General features: G+C 42.0%; 1 protein-coding gene across 1 annotated transcript in view; it reads right to left on the reverse strand.

Moving 5' to 3' along the window:
• The window catches only part of LOC310800008 (uncharacterized protein), a gene marked incomplete at both ends in the record, with an annotated part of 114,068 nt that overhangs the window by 64,393 nt on the left and 34,386 nt on the right, over nt 1-15,289 (reverse strand). The window contains 4 exon segments of the mRNA XM_083662608.1: nt 2,524-2,595; nt 3,126-3,179; nt 5,818-5,910; nt 10,859-11,010. Coding sequence (XP_083518734.1) covers nt 2,524-2,595; nt 3,126-3,179; nt 5,818-5,910; nt 10,859-11,010 — 371 coding nt within the window.

Consider the following 15,289-nt stretch of genomic DNA (forward strand, 5'->3'; position numbering starts at 1 on the left):
TGTCCTTGTGTCTTAATTCTTCATAAGCAACGTTAAGATCCCTTGAGGCATTGCTTACCCTTGTGGTGATTTCATGCAGCAGGTCATTTGAGCATTGTCCACTCAGCGCTTGTTTGGCGTCTTTAGTGATAGCCTTCCACTTCTCGTAGCTCACACTGAAACGGTGTACAAGTCTTCTTACTTGATCATCGTGCAGTTCTTGGCCCTTTTCCGTTAACCTACGGATCCTTTGGCTTCTTGTTTGCTCTTGTGAGGAAGCGGGGTTATCAACTCCTGTGCCTTCGGTCGCCTGTGGTTGCATGTCTGTGCCTTGCTGATGCGCGTCTTCACCTACTACACGCTCTCTGTCAGTCTCGGGGAAATTCTTATACGTTGACATTTTACTTTGTTTCAAAAGGGGGGTTAGGCTTTAGCTGGGTAATTACTTCGTTTATACTAATATTTGTAAGGTAAAATGTAGCCCAAGCTTAGTTGAGTAGTTATCTTATTTACTGTAGAAGATTATGTCTAGTGTAATCCGAGCAGTTGAGTAGGAATCTTATTCTTATATAGCGTGTGGCTAATAGCACTGTTTTGGCCTATTTGTTATAGTCACAGCCTTATTTACACTTAAATTCTCACAAGTGACAATTAAACAAACAGCAAAAATATTAGCTCTCAAAATTGTTAAATAAACATATCTTATTCAGCAATAGCCATTCATTTTAAATGTGCTATATAGCTAATCGCTTTACTCTTAGTGTTACTAGATCTGTACTAAATATTTACAGTATACTCATAAAGTAACACAATATAACAGTATCAATATCAAGTAACTTCAATAGGCTTCAGTAGAAAAGGTAAGTAAATGACATTAACTTGTATTGTATGAAAATAAAATGTTCTCTTTTTCAGCTTAGAAGGTAAGTAAACTTATTGTATGAAAAACAAAATGTTTCTCTTTTTCAGCTTAGCAAGTAAGTAAACTTATTGTATGAAAAACAAAATGTTTCTCCTTTTCAGCTTATAAGCTAAGTAAACGTATTTATGAAAAATAAAATTAATGTTTCTCTTTTTCAGCTTAGAAGCAATATTAACTTATTATATGAAACGCAAAAATTGTTTCAATCTAATGTGCATAACACTTAAGAGTCTCTTTATTGCAGGTTGATTCACGCTATGGCACCTGGACCTTCCCCTGGGCGCTGCGTCTTGGATGGCCGTCAGATGCTGCTGAGAAGTGGAGCTGTCCGGTCCGATCCACGGATCGCCGCTCTCTGGCGCCACCTTCCTCGTCTACTCATGCGGTGCAGACGAGTTTTCACTGTAGCTCCCCAAGTAACAGACGTGACGAGGTTTTGATGAAAGTACTGAGTTGTTTACTGTTGCACAGTAACCCGTGAAAACTGGGTTGAAAGAGAAAATAAAAGACATTAAATTACAACAGGGGAATGCATGTACAGTACGTGTCTTCATTTCACATTGCAGCTAAACAACGTTAGCATGTAGCTACCACATTAGCACATGACAGCATAATGTACAGAGCTAAATAAACTTGTATTAAACATACCTCGTAGGCTGCTTGTCACTACTAGGGGCTAAACTTCGTGCTGCGGGTTCTCCTTCCTTCTCGGCTGTATGGCTTTGGCTGATGACTCATACTTAATCATTTCTTTATTTCCTTTAGTTTATTTATTGAGCTAATTCAGAGCTCCGTGTTGCTTTGCGGCAAAGTCGCTTGAATGGTGTTACGTTCTTTTGTGTCAGAGAAACCGGCGCGGCAGATTAGTTCCGCCAAAGGACGAAATTAAAGGTAGGACCCAAACAAATATATAATTAGCACAAATGCCAACTCCAAGTTAAACTGGCGGTGTGGGGCAGTTACAACCTCCATCCCCTGAGAGCAGCAGGATACGGTTTACTTGTAGTTTTAACGGCATAAACGGAATCAGGTCCGGCCGTGCAAAGTCAGCACTTGTGCTGCATTCGTTTATGGTAAGAGCTGGCAAGTGGCAAGTGGAAATGCATCATCTATACTTGCGTTCGAGCTTCAGGCTTCAGGTCACAAACCAAACCATGGATGCTATCAGCCATTAGCTGTCTACGCTAACAGCTAATAACAACATTAACGTTTAGTTGTATGGGTTTAACCAACAATTCTATTGGTATGCTCATTGGTTTGAAGCTTATTGTTGAAAAGAAAAGAAAAATGTTTCAAAAATGTGTTTTAAATTCTTACAATTGAGGGCGCCATGTTGAAATTACATCAAAAGACGTGCTGGGAGCAACTGGGGGGTTGAGAAATTATACCCAAGTTTGCAAGTAGGAACTCCCAGTCAATGTGGCGTTTTATTTGCTAGTTGCAACTGGCAATTTGCCACTTGCCCGTTATAGACGAACGCAACATTAATACTGCAAATGAGTGTGTGACGTCATCTGAAGCAGCCTCTTGGATTCCTCTTGGATTCTGATCATTTCATAATTCTATAGTCTGTCTGTCCAGCCATCCATCCATCCATCTCTCTGTCTACCAGTGTGCCGTACCTTTGGTCCTCTGGTCCCAGGACAGCCCTGGATGCCCTGTGGTCCGTTGTGTCCAGGTCGTCCTCTGTCCCCCTGGAGACACAAACACACCAGCAACAACCCGTTAAAACCAAACAAACCAAGGACATGGAGATCCAGAGGGTAGAGCTGCTTCCCTGGTGAGAGGACCATCCAAAGATAAGGACGCTCAGTGATGACTACAGAGTAGACGCATATCACGGCTGTGGGGTCAAACAAGTTCACTGCAATGTTGACGAACCTTCATCTACAGCTGCCAGTTTCTTGAATATGAATAAAATTAGGTCCCTGTACCTTTCTAAAAGTGAACAGAAGGGGCGTGCCGGTGGCTCACCTGGTAGAACGTGGACCACAAAGTCTTAGTCCTTCACGTAAAGCCAACAAATCCGACCCGTGGTCCTTTGCCCGCATGTCATCCCCTCTCTCTCTCTCCCCACCTTTCCTGTCTGCCTGCCTACAGTCCTATCAATACATCTTAAAAGAAAAGATGCCTACAGTCCTATCAATACATCTTAAAAGAAAAGATGCCTACAGTCCTATCAATACATCTTAAAAGAAAAGGAAATGAACAGAATCACACTTACAGCGACGCCCTCCTCCCCTGGGTAGCCGGAGTGACCCTTTGGTCCAGGCCCAACCTGTTGATGGAAAGACAGAAACAGTTTAGGAGCAAGGACACCTGTAGCCTAAAGGGAAAACTAAGCAATGGTTATCAATGTGTGTGTGTGTATCCCTTTAAGACCGCGAACGTCTTAAAGGGATACGCACACAAATGAGGGATATACACGCAAATGCTGCATCAGGTATCAATGGGTTAATTGTAGCATTTATTCAACTTTGGCTGTTTTTAAAATGTGCTTCTTCACATGTAAACTTAAAACTTGTCGACATAGGGCCCTATCTTCGCAACGGCGGTAATTTTGCGTTAGCGCCCGTTTTGCGCTGGAATAGCACCGCGCAAAGCCCTAATTGTGGGCGTGTTGGGCCGCTGCGCTTGGCGTCATCTGGGCACAAAGCTCCGTATAGGCGTGTTTATGCCCAAAAGCATTTTGTAGGTGTGATCATGCCCGTAAAAGCCACAGCGTCACGTCAGCAGCTTCCTCCTCACTGGGAGGAACAGAGTGAGAGAGAGGAAGAGATCGAAGGGGGCGAGAGAGAAAAGAGAGGGGGGAGAGCGAGAGAGGGGGGAGAGAGAGAGGGGGGAGAGAGAGAGGATGATTCAATATAGATACACCATTAGAAATTGGCGGTGATGGAACAATATTCCATTTGAAACACATCAAAGGGCTGCCGCGCTGCACAATTACACAGTGGATAATATCCCCATGGTGATATATATGTCCCAAAGTGTGCACTTACTGTAATTAGACGTTTCGTTCATGTAGGGCCTATATGAACAACAAATATTTTTAGATGTGTATACACATCTAAAATATTTGTTTCTTTAATAGGGTAGGAATGTGTGAGATTTTAATTCTAGCCTATTTCAATAGCCTATGTCAGAATTGTCGACTCTGGTTAAGCTACTGACTGCGGTCACGCCATCCGCGCTGTGGAGAAGCTGGTCTTGCATGCGTGCAATTGCAGGTAAAGAGGTTAATGTACTGGCCGGACAGGTGTTGTGCCAAAAAGTGATTTGTGTTTTGAATTGGATTAGGGGAACGAGGGTCTGGTGGGGTGGGAGTCTGTGTGTAGCCCGGGTGGGGTGTTTAAGTGTGGGGTGCGCAGGTTCGGCTAGTGCGCCGGGTCCTTGAGGCGGGTCTCCCCCGGAGAAGGTGGGAGCTGGGCCGGGTAGGCAGGCTGGGTCGTGGGGGTGGGTCGGTGCCCTGGGTGTTTTGGGCCGGCCATGGGGCTCACAGGGTGGGGAGAGGCAGCGCTGTGCGCGGTCCCACGGAGCGAAATCAGTTTCTGGCAGCAAATCACTTTTTGGCTCAACTTTCTCAAAAGCAATCTACTGTTACCTCACAACACAGACCTGTATGGTTGGGAATTATGTAGCCTAATAAAACAATGACAAACAAATTCTCATTTTTAAATCGAGGTGTGTTTTTTCTGCAATGTAGGCTATAGTTGAAAATCAAAGTGGCATTCTGAGGAGAGAAGAGTGTGTGCAGGCACAAGGTGTTGGAGAGTGACATCCATGCCGTGCGTAAATGTATCCAAGAGAGGATTTCCTGCACTGCGCGGAGAATACTGTTCAGGCGTACGCCTGGTGTAGTGTTTTTTTGCGCTAAGACCAGCTATTTGGTGGCGTTAAAATTGAGAGCACCGAAGGCCCTTTTTTCTAACACATTGCGCTGGAACGCCTATTTTGGCACGGCCAACGCCCAAACCTGTGTTCACGCTCGGATCATGGCGATGGTATCTTGGCCAGAGCGCAAAATGACACTTGCGGGAGGCAGATGATAGGCTAAGACTAAGAGGCGCACGGACACGCCTGGGCCACGCCTACACCTGTGTCTGCGCTTAGATCCCAGCGCAAAACTGGATGGTGGAGACAGACGATAGCTTAAGATGCAGGGAAGATAGCATAAGAGGGTGCGCAAACGGCAGCGCAAACAATAGCGCCGTATGAAGATAGGGCCCTTAAACTTCTCACCGATTGTAGCTGGAACATAGCTAAGTTAGCTATCTGCTTTAGCCATCCTATTGGTGATACTTTACTTAAAAGAATGCAATTTAATCTAATCTAATCTAAATTAGATTGATGGTGAATGCCTGTGGGACTTGTAAATTAAACCAAAGTGTAAACTGCAGAAGCAGGGCAGAACATTAAGGCTGTGAGGCTGAGAGTGAGCAGTGCAGCCTGCATGGCTCTATGCTTTACTCCTTTTTCGTGCGATTAATTTGCACGTCAATAATATTTTCCGAACCTATATCAGTGAATGCAACCGTGCATACCAATGGCGAAGTTTCGCCGAGCGTTATTGCGACGTTTCTTTTTTCAAACCACGGTCGATTTTTCAGAAATTCGCTTTCCGACGTGTACGCATCTGTGGCTGCGATTGACAGCCGGGTCAAAACTCGCATCGCAATTTCGTGCCGTATATTCGCATCGCTCTTGATGTGTAAGGACCTTTAAAATGAAGTTTACCTGGGTGATCTGATTCTAAATACTGACCTTCAGTCAGGACTGTTTTAAAGTATGCTTATTATCTTATTAAATTACTTCAAGTGTCAAAGCTTAAAGCAGCGTACAATTGTTTTTTGGCGGTGTTTCAAACATTCTTGACGTCATGTCAAAGTTAAAAAGGCGTGTGTGTAATTCCAGTTCACCTTTGACCCCGGGGGGCCCCGAGAGCCGCGGATGCCTTCATGTCCGGAGCATTTACACATGACGTTACAGCACTCCTTATCCGCCACCGAGTCCTGGAGAGGAAGAGGGAGGGATGAAGACAAACAGCAGATAGACGAGTGTCAGAGGAGAGAGAGAGGCGGAGCCAGAAGAGACTGTTGGAGTGAAAAAGGGCATTAAGTTATGCAATGATACAGATTGTTGGTAGTATCGGTTTTAACGTCCTTATACTGAAAAGATAAACGTGCAAAAGTGCATAGAGTCTCGCTGGAGAACGAATCAGACTGAGAAATCTTCTGCAAACCTAGATCCATGCAATTTACATTCCCTTAATGTGAATGAATGTCTAATTGCTTGGATTTATGTGGTAGATCTTTTCCACAGAAAGGAAATAGCAACCAAACCATTTCACTTGACAACCCACTAAAGTTCACTGTTGTTTTCGTGCAGTGACCATTCCTTTGCATGGTAATGTCATTTATTTTCTTCCCTGAGGCTCTGCTTTCCATTCCTGCAAGCTGACACATCAAGACATGAAGCCGTCTCTGAATAGACAATTAATTCCTGCGATTATGCACACGCTGAAATCTCCCCAATACTTTCCTCAACTTGCAGCTGTTAAACAGACAAGCAGCAGATCAGCCTGATCAGTTTGCTGCACACCAGAGGAGAAGTAGGAAATATGTCTCTTTCTCTGGGGCAAAACGTAGACCTGCTACAGCCTAGTGACAATTGGGATTCAAATATTCTTCATCTTAAGAAGTGCCAGAGTAGATTGTTATATACACCATCAGTGTCACATACTAATGCTCCGAGGGTTACATAATAACATCCAGCATTTTGTTTGTTTGTTGTAAAATAGTTATTTAAAGGGACACTCCACCGATTTCCAATGCCGATTTATTTTGCACAGAATCTCACACATATCCGAAAAGTGTAAACCGTTTTGCAGACAATCATTGTTGAGAGTTGCTTTGAGTAAAGTTGTGGACCAGTGATGTCATCCATGCACAAGTTCAATCACTGGTCCACAACTTTACTCAAATCAATTCTCAACAACTGTCAAACCAAATCATTGTCTGCAAAACGGTTTACACTTTTCGGATATGTGTGAGATTATGTGCAAAATAAATCAACATTGAAAATTGGTGGAGTGTCCCTTTAAATAACTATTTCAGTAGTCTGGACAATATTTTTGACAGACAGGTGCTGAAAAAAGTGAAGTCCATCCGCTCAGACGATGCCCACCCTCTGAGCTCTGAATACGAACTGCTTCCATCTGGCCTTTGCCCTCGTGCCCCTCTGGCTAAGAAAAACAGGTATTAAAACTCCTTTGTGCCTGTCTCCATAAGAGCTAGAAACGCTGCAGAGGCGAAAATATAAAGCACTTTACTGTTGCTGCTGTTCAGTTGACTTTGGACTCGCTGTTCAGTCTGTCTTTCAGTTATTTTGTTACACAACCTACCTTATAGAGAGGTATGTATCTTAACCTGCAGAAATGTTTCTTGTTTTATGGGTTTATTGTGTTTTATTATACAATGATACATTGTAGCATCTCTCTTGTAATGTGTTGCACTGAGAGTCTGTCAGGGCAATTTCTTGGCCTCACTTAAGCTGCGTTCACACCAACCTATTAAAGTTTTTCGCTGGCATCGAGTTTACATACAAAGTCAATGCAAACGAGCGATTGAGCGTATATTCGCCTGGGAGAAAAATCGCTGGGCGTCCGAGCGACAGAGACAGATCGATAGGGAGAAAATACACTCGTCGCCCCAGATGAAATATCCCAACTCGAGCGAAAATACGCTGGCATCAAACCGCTGGTTTATTGTGTGGCAACAAACCGCATTGACAAGCTGACAGCTGACATGAAGTGAAGTCTGTACTACCGGTATGGAGCTCGCAAGGGGAGCACACTGATAGGCTTAGCTTGTAAACAACGATGGGGGCTCGTAGTGGACAAACAGCATGACATTGCGCCCCACATGTCCGTCAATTCGTGTGCCTGTTGATGAGCGATTTAAACAGAGAGACAGAGCGATTCCAAAGGGTTGAATCAAGCGACAGAGCGAAAAATAAATATCTCGGTGTGAACACAGCTTTAGCATCTACTTGCACTTTGCACTGATGTGCACCTTAAACTATTTATGCCTGTTTACTTGCACTTTGTATCTGTTTTAGTTGACTCTTACTTGCACTTTGAATTGTTGTGCATTTTAATCTACTGCTTTGTGTTTGCTTTTATGTTTTGTTTTAATCATGTGTGCCTATTGTCTCTGTGTTCTTTTACCCTCGCTGCAAACCAAATTGCCCTTCTGGGACACTCAATAAACTTGAATCTTGAATCTTTTCTCCCCATTTATCCAAATTCAACTCTGGGGTGGGTATGGACACTGGTGGGAATCAATAAGGCCATGTTCAGACTAGGAGGCCAAATCTGATTTGTGAACTTTAGTGACCTATTAATGACTTTATCCAGATTGGTTTTATGAGTCTGGACGCTCCAAGTCTGATTTGTGTCACTTGTCCCAAACCACATATGGAGGTAGTTTCCAATCTGCTTTCGACTGATGTGACTTCAGTGCGGACGCGCAGATCCACCAAATCTGATTTGAACGTCACTCGCAACTCGTCATCAAATGCTTCTGCGCAGGAAAACCACGTCACCAACGTACATATTTACCGACGCCCACGTCGTTACCATAGCAACCCATGCAGATAGGCTGTTTAGGTCTGGACACACAGATCCGACTTGAGAATCAGATTTGTGGCAGTGCGGACACACTCCCAAATCAGATTTGGGAAACCAATCAAGATAATGATGATTAATGACTTTATCAGCAAATCAGATTTGCCTGTAATGTGAACATGGCCTAAGTGACCAAACTGTCTCCTAAACGCTTTGTCCTCCACCCTCAGGCACTAAGAAGATGTTAGGCTCGTTTGAGAGCCTATACCATATTCACATGGCAGCCATTGTCTTCAGTTGCTGTTCAATCGGGAAGCGGTGAAACTATAACAATTTGTCCGATTCCCTGTGATTACAGCGACTTGCAACCTGGAACACATCTCAAACATTCCCATAGTATTCCCATGTTGTCACATGCATTTCCTACCAATATGGCGCTTTACAATACACATCACCTGTTAATTTATTACAATCACCTGTTATCTGCTTCCAAGATGGCTGTGTGGTGATGTAAAAGAATACTACCAGTTAAGTCGCTGCACGGGATTTTGGGATAATGAAGTAATGGAAGTTTCTCCACATATGCTTCATGTTACATTTAATTGCAGTTTAGACTCTTGGGTCTAAACCAGGGGTGTCAAACATACGGCCCGGGGGGCCAGAACCGGCCCCGCCAAAGGGTCCAATCCAGGCCCACAGGATGGCTTTGCAAAGTGTGAAAATTGCACTGAGAAGTCCTTCAATCCAATGCGATGCACGTGTGAAGTCTAAGAGGTACCAGGTTTCAGGATCTGGCTTCCTGTGAGATATAGGATTGATTTTAAAATCTTGCTGTTTTCTTTTAAATGCCTAAATGGCCTAGCACCCGCCTACCTCTCTGACCTGCTGGAACCCTATGTTCCTTCAAGGACCCTCAGGTCCTCTGATCAGCTTCTCCTGGCCGTCCCAAAATCCAGGCTGAAGCTCAGAGGGAACCGGGCTTTTGCAGTGGCAGCCCCCCCCCCCCCAAGCTCTGGAACGAGCTGCCTCTGCATGTTAGGCAAGCCCCCACCCTGCAGGCGTTTAAATCACGTCTCAAGACGCACTTTTATTCTCTGGCCTTTCCCTAGCACAGCCTGAGTGGTTTGATATTTTTAAATTTGACACTGTGTTTGTTGTTTGTTTTATGTGTTTGATGCTTTGAAATGTGACACTGTGTATGTTTTATGAGTGAGGTGTTATTAAGCAATATAGCATGAGAGCTAGTGTGTTGTGGCAAATATATCCCGCTGCTCAGTTGTTATCCCACGAGGCCGCAGGCCGAGTGGGATAACAACTGATCAACACACGCTGCTCGAGTGCTATATTGCTTTTATAAAACGGTTTCCAAGTATGATAATATAAATATAATAATAATACTATAAGTCCGACTGACATGGTATTCTGATAGAGTCAGTTGAAACACTACTGTAAGGCGGGACCTCTAGCAAGAAGATAGACGTGCGGGTGATTTGATTGGATCGTTCTGGAGACTGAAGTTGACATTGGCCAATCCTGGCGCTTGCTGAGAAGCTGAGAGCGTTTTGCAAAGCCCGACACCAGAGCCGTATGCCGACACCAAGTAACGTTACGTCTTATTTAGAAATGCGGGGTTAAGAGTGAGGGCGCGCGAGAGAGGGGTTAAGACATTAGCCCGCGTCTATTCTTGTACAAAACATAATTTTCTGCGAAGTATTAGTAAAGTTATAAGCGAAGATCGATTCACAAGGATCTGACAGCTGTCTCCGCCATTTTTTTTCCTCCGTTGTCATTTGAGGTAAGCCTTATTATTACTCTCTTAGTAAGAGAGTTGCCATGGCAACTCAATAACCCATGGCCATGGGTTATTGGAGTGAGTTACTGGATTTATACAATGGCTGTGAACCAATCAGATTGCTTGATTTGAGAGAGCCGTTTTATAATTATATATGTTTTTTCAATCTGTCAAGCACTTTGGTACAACATTGTTGTTTTTAAATGTGCTATACAAATAAAGTTGGTATGGTATGGTATGGTATAGAGAATTGCACAGTTGCCATCAATTGTAATGCACAGTTACAGACAGTAGAATTGATCATTTGTTTGATGGTAGCTGAGATAACCTTACGTGAAAATGTGTTCTTAAAATGTACCTGTAAGCCAAATTCTTTAGACTAAAAGAAATAGGGCATTTGTAAGGTTTTGTCATTTATAGGTTATTATTGATTTTCTTTGTCTGGCCCACTTGAAACCAAATTGGGTCACAAAAATTAACAAAAATTAAAAACGTTAACAAAAATGAGTTTGACACGCCTGGCCGAAACCCATGGACTTACGATCTGTTTCAGGATGGTGCTGCCGACGCTCGGCATGCCGATGCTAAGAGGAAGCTTGTAGTTAAACCCTCGACCAAACTCCACCATCTGGAGCTGGCCGGCATCATGGACTGAGACTCCATCCAGGGCCACGGTCAGCAGAGCATGGACTCCTGCAGAAAGATCAGACACATTGTTCACGTCAGTCAGTGGTCTTCAAAGTCTCAGACTGTCTGCCTCGCCTCAGACAAAAGCCCCCCCAACACTCCCCCCCTTTGCATGCACAACCACACACATACACACACACACACACACACGCACATACACACACAAGCACGCACGCACGCACGCACGTATGCACGCGCGCGCACACACACACACACACATACACACACACACACACGCGCGCGCACACACACACACACACACAGACACAGACACACGCGCACACACACGCACATACACACACATACACAAGCACGCACGCATGCACGTGCACACACACACACACACACACACACACACACCTTAGTTTACTTGCTTCATTTGACTAAATTCCTGGATGCATATTGGATAATGATTATATTATTAATATTATATATTATAATATTATTTGATCCCATAGAGTCTCAACAATTGAGCCAAAATAGCTTGTTATTGTCTGTCTGAAGGCATTTATTTGTTTGTGACGTTGGGAAAGTGGGAAAAACTGTAACAATTTCCCCAAACTACTGTGTCTCTGAACTATGCCTTTAACTAAACTACTGTCTCTGAACTATGCCTTTAACTAAACTACTGTGTCTCTGAACTATGCCTTTAACTAAACTACTGTATCTCTGAACTATGCCTTTAACTAAACTACTGTGTCTCTGAACTATGCCTTTAACTAAACTACTGTATCTCTGAACTATGTCTTTAACTAAACTACTGTGTCTCTGAACTATGCCTTTAACTAAACTACTGTGTCTCTGAACTATGCCTTTAACTAAACTACTGTGTCTCTGAACTATGTCTTTAACTAACCTACTGTGTCTCTGAACTATGCCTTTAACTAAACTACTGTGTCTCTGAACTATGCCTTTAACTAAACTACTGTGTCTCTGAACTATGCCTTTAACTAAACTACTGTATCTCTGAACTATGTCTTTAACTAAACTACTGTGTCTCTGAACTATGCCTTTAACTAAACTACTGTGTCTCTGAACTATGCCTTTAACTAAACTACTGTGTCTCTGAACTATGCCTTTAACTAACCTACTGTCTCTCTGAACTATGCCTTTAACTAACCTACTGTATCTCTGAACTATGCCTTTAACTAAACTACTGTATCTCTGAACTATGCCTTTAACTAAACTACTGTGTCTCTGAACTATGTCTTTAACTAACCTACTGTGTCTCTGAACTATGCCTTTAACTAAACTACTGTATCTCTGAACTATGCCTTTAACTAAACTACTGTATCTCTGAACTATGTCTTTAACTAACCTACTGTGTCTCTGAACTATGCCTTTAACTAAACTACTGTATCTCTGAACTATGCCTTTAACTAAACTACTGTATCTCTGAACTATGTCTTTAACTAACCTACTGTATCTCTGAACTATGTCTTTAACTAACCTACTGTGTCTCTGAACTATGCCTTTAACTAAACGACTGTGTCTCTGAACTATGCCTTTAACTAAACTACTGTGTCTCTGAACTATGTCTTTAACTAAACTACTGTCTCTCTGAACTATGTCTTTAACTAACCTACTGTATCTCTGAACTATGTCTTTAACTAACCTACTGTATCTCTGAACTATGCCTTTAACTAAACTACTGTGTCTCTGAACTATGCCTTTAACTAAACTACTGTATCTCTGAACTATGCCTTTAACTAAACTACTGTGTCTCTGAACTATGCCTTTAACTAAACTACTGTATCTCTGAACTATGCCTTTAACTAAACTACTGTGTCTCTGAACTATGTCTTTAACTAAACTACTGTATCTCTGAACTATGCCTTTAACTAAACTACTGTATCTCTGAACTATGTCTTTAACTAACCTACTGTATCTCTGAACTATGTCTTTAACTAACCTACTGTATCTCTGAACTATGCCTTTAACTAAACTACTGTATCTCTGAACTATGCCTTTAACTAAACTACTGTGTCTCTGAACTATGTCTTTAACTAACCTACTGTGTCTCTGAACTATGCCTTTAACTAAACGACTGTGTCTCTGAACTATGCCTTTAACTAAACTACTGTATCTCTGAACTATGCCTTTAACTAAACTACTGTGTCTCTGAACTATGTCTTTAACTAACCTACTGTGTCTCTGAACTATGCCTTTAACTAAACGACTGTGTCTCTGAACTATGCCTTTAACTAAACGACTGTATCTCTGAACTATGCCTTTAACTAAACTACTGTATCTCTGAACTATGTCTTTAACTAACCTACTGTATCTCTGAACTATGCCTTTAACTAAACTACTGTGTCTCTGAACTATGCCTTTAACTAAACTACTGTATCTCTGAACTATGCCTTTAACTAAACTACTGTGTCTCTGAACTATGTCTTTAACTAAACTACTGTATCTCTGAACTATGCCTTTAACTAAACTACTGTATCTCTGAACTATGTATTTAACTAACCTACTGTATCTCTGAACTATGTCTTTAACTAACCTACTGTATCTCTGAACTATGCCTTTAACTAAACTACTGTATCTCTGAACTATGCCTTTAACTAAACTACTGTGTCTCTGAACTATGCCTTTAACTAAACTACTGTATCTCTGAACTATGCCTTTAACTAAACTACTGTGTCTCTGAACTATGCCTTTAACTAAACTACTGTATCTCTGAACTATGTCTTTAACTAACCTACTGTATCTCTGAACTATGTCTTTAACTAACCTACTGTATCTCTGAACTATGCCTTTAACTAAACTACTGTGTCTCTGAACTATGCCTTTAACTAAACTACTGTGTCTCTGAACTATGCCTTTAACTAAACTACTGTGTCTCTGAACTATGTCTTTAACTAAACTACTGTATCTCTGAACTATGCCTTTAACTAAACTACTGTATCTCTGAACTATGTCTTTAACTAACCTACTGTATCTCTGAACTATGCCTTTAACTAAACTACTGTGTCTCTGAACTATGCCTTTAACTAAACTACTGTATCTCTGAACTATGCCTTTAACTAAACTACTGTGTCTCTGAACTATGTCTTTAACTAAACTACTGTATCTCTGAACTATGCCTTTAACTAAACTACTGTATCTCTGAACTATGTCTTTAACTAACCTACTGTATCTCTGAACTATGTCTTTAACTAACCTACTGTATCTCTGAACTATGCCTTTAACTAAACTACTGTATCTCTGAACTATGCCTTTAACTAAACTACTGTATCTCTGAACTATGCCTTTAACTAAACGACTGTGTCTCTGAACTATGCCTTTAACTAAACTACTGTGTCTCTGAACTATGCCTTTAACTAAACTACTGTGTCTCTGAACTATGTCTTTAACTAAACTACTGTGTCTCTGAACTATGCCTTTAACTAAACTACTGTGTCTCTGAACTATGCCTTTAACTAAACTACTGTGTCTCTGAACTATGCCTTTAACTAAACTACTGTGTCTCTGAACTATGCCTTTAACTAAACTACTGTGTCTCTGAACTATGCCTTTAACTAAACTACTGTGTCTCTGAACTATGTCTTTAACTAACCTACTGTGTCTCTGAACTATGCCTTTAACTAAACTACTGTGTCTCTGAACTATGTCTTTAACTAAACTACTGTATCTCTGAACTATGCCTTTAACTAAACTACTGTGTCTCTGAACTATGCCTTTAACTAAACTACTGTATCTCTGAACTATGCCTTTAACTAAACTACTGTGTCTCTGAACTATGCCTTTAACTAAAGCACACATATTTACTGCAGGCTATACGACATGATCTCATTTTGATAAGTGATGTAATAATCATCATGTCATCTTTTTTCACATCTCATTCACCTCTCCTCCTCTGAAACTGTTTGGATCCCCTGGTTGAAAACCTCTGGTTTACTTCATGCACCTCTCCTCCTCTAAGGGCTTCAACCATAAATGTTGGTTTACTCACCTTATTCACCATGCCCACAAACGTATTTGTTCTTCCGGTTCAGCTCTAGTTGGCGGCCATTTTCAAAATAAAACGTCAGTATGAATGAAGTTTGGCAACATTCAGAATTAAGCTACACTGCAGCCAACTTCAGTGACATGTTCATAACGTTACTGCTGCGAGGAGCCGATGGCTGTACCCGGTCGGCATTTAACGTTGGTTACAAAAGCACGTCGACAGTGTTTTCTCACTGCCAGTAGCCTAACTACAGTAGGGTTTGACAGATCGCTAGTCCGACCAGTGTCAGCACACTCAGCACTCCCGGTCCTCGCTGCTCGTTAAAGATTT

The sequence above is a fragment of the Poromitra crassiceps genome (genome assembly GCF_964638095.1).
Source record: "Poromitra crassiceps genome assembly, chromosome: 29".
Lineage (NCBI taxonomy): Eukaryota > Metazoa > Chordata > Actinopteri > Beryciformes > Melamphaidae > Poromitra > Poromitra crassiceps.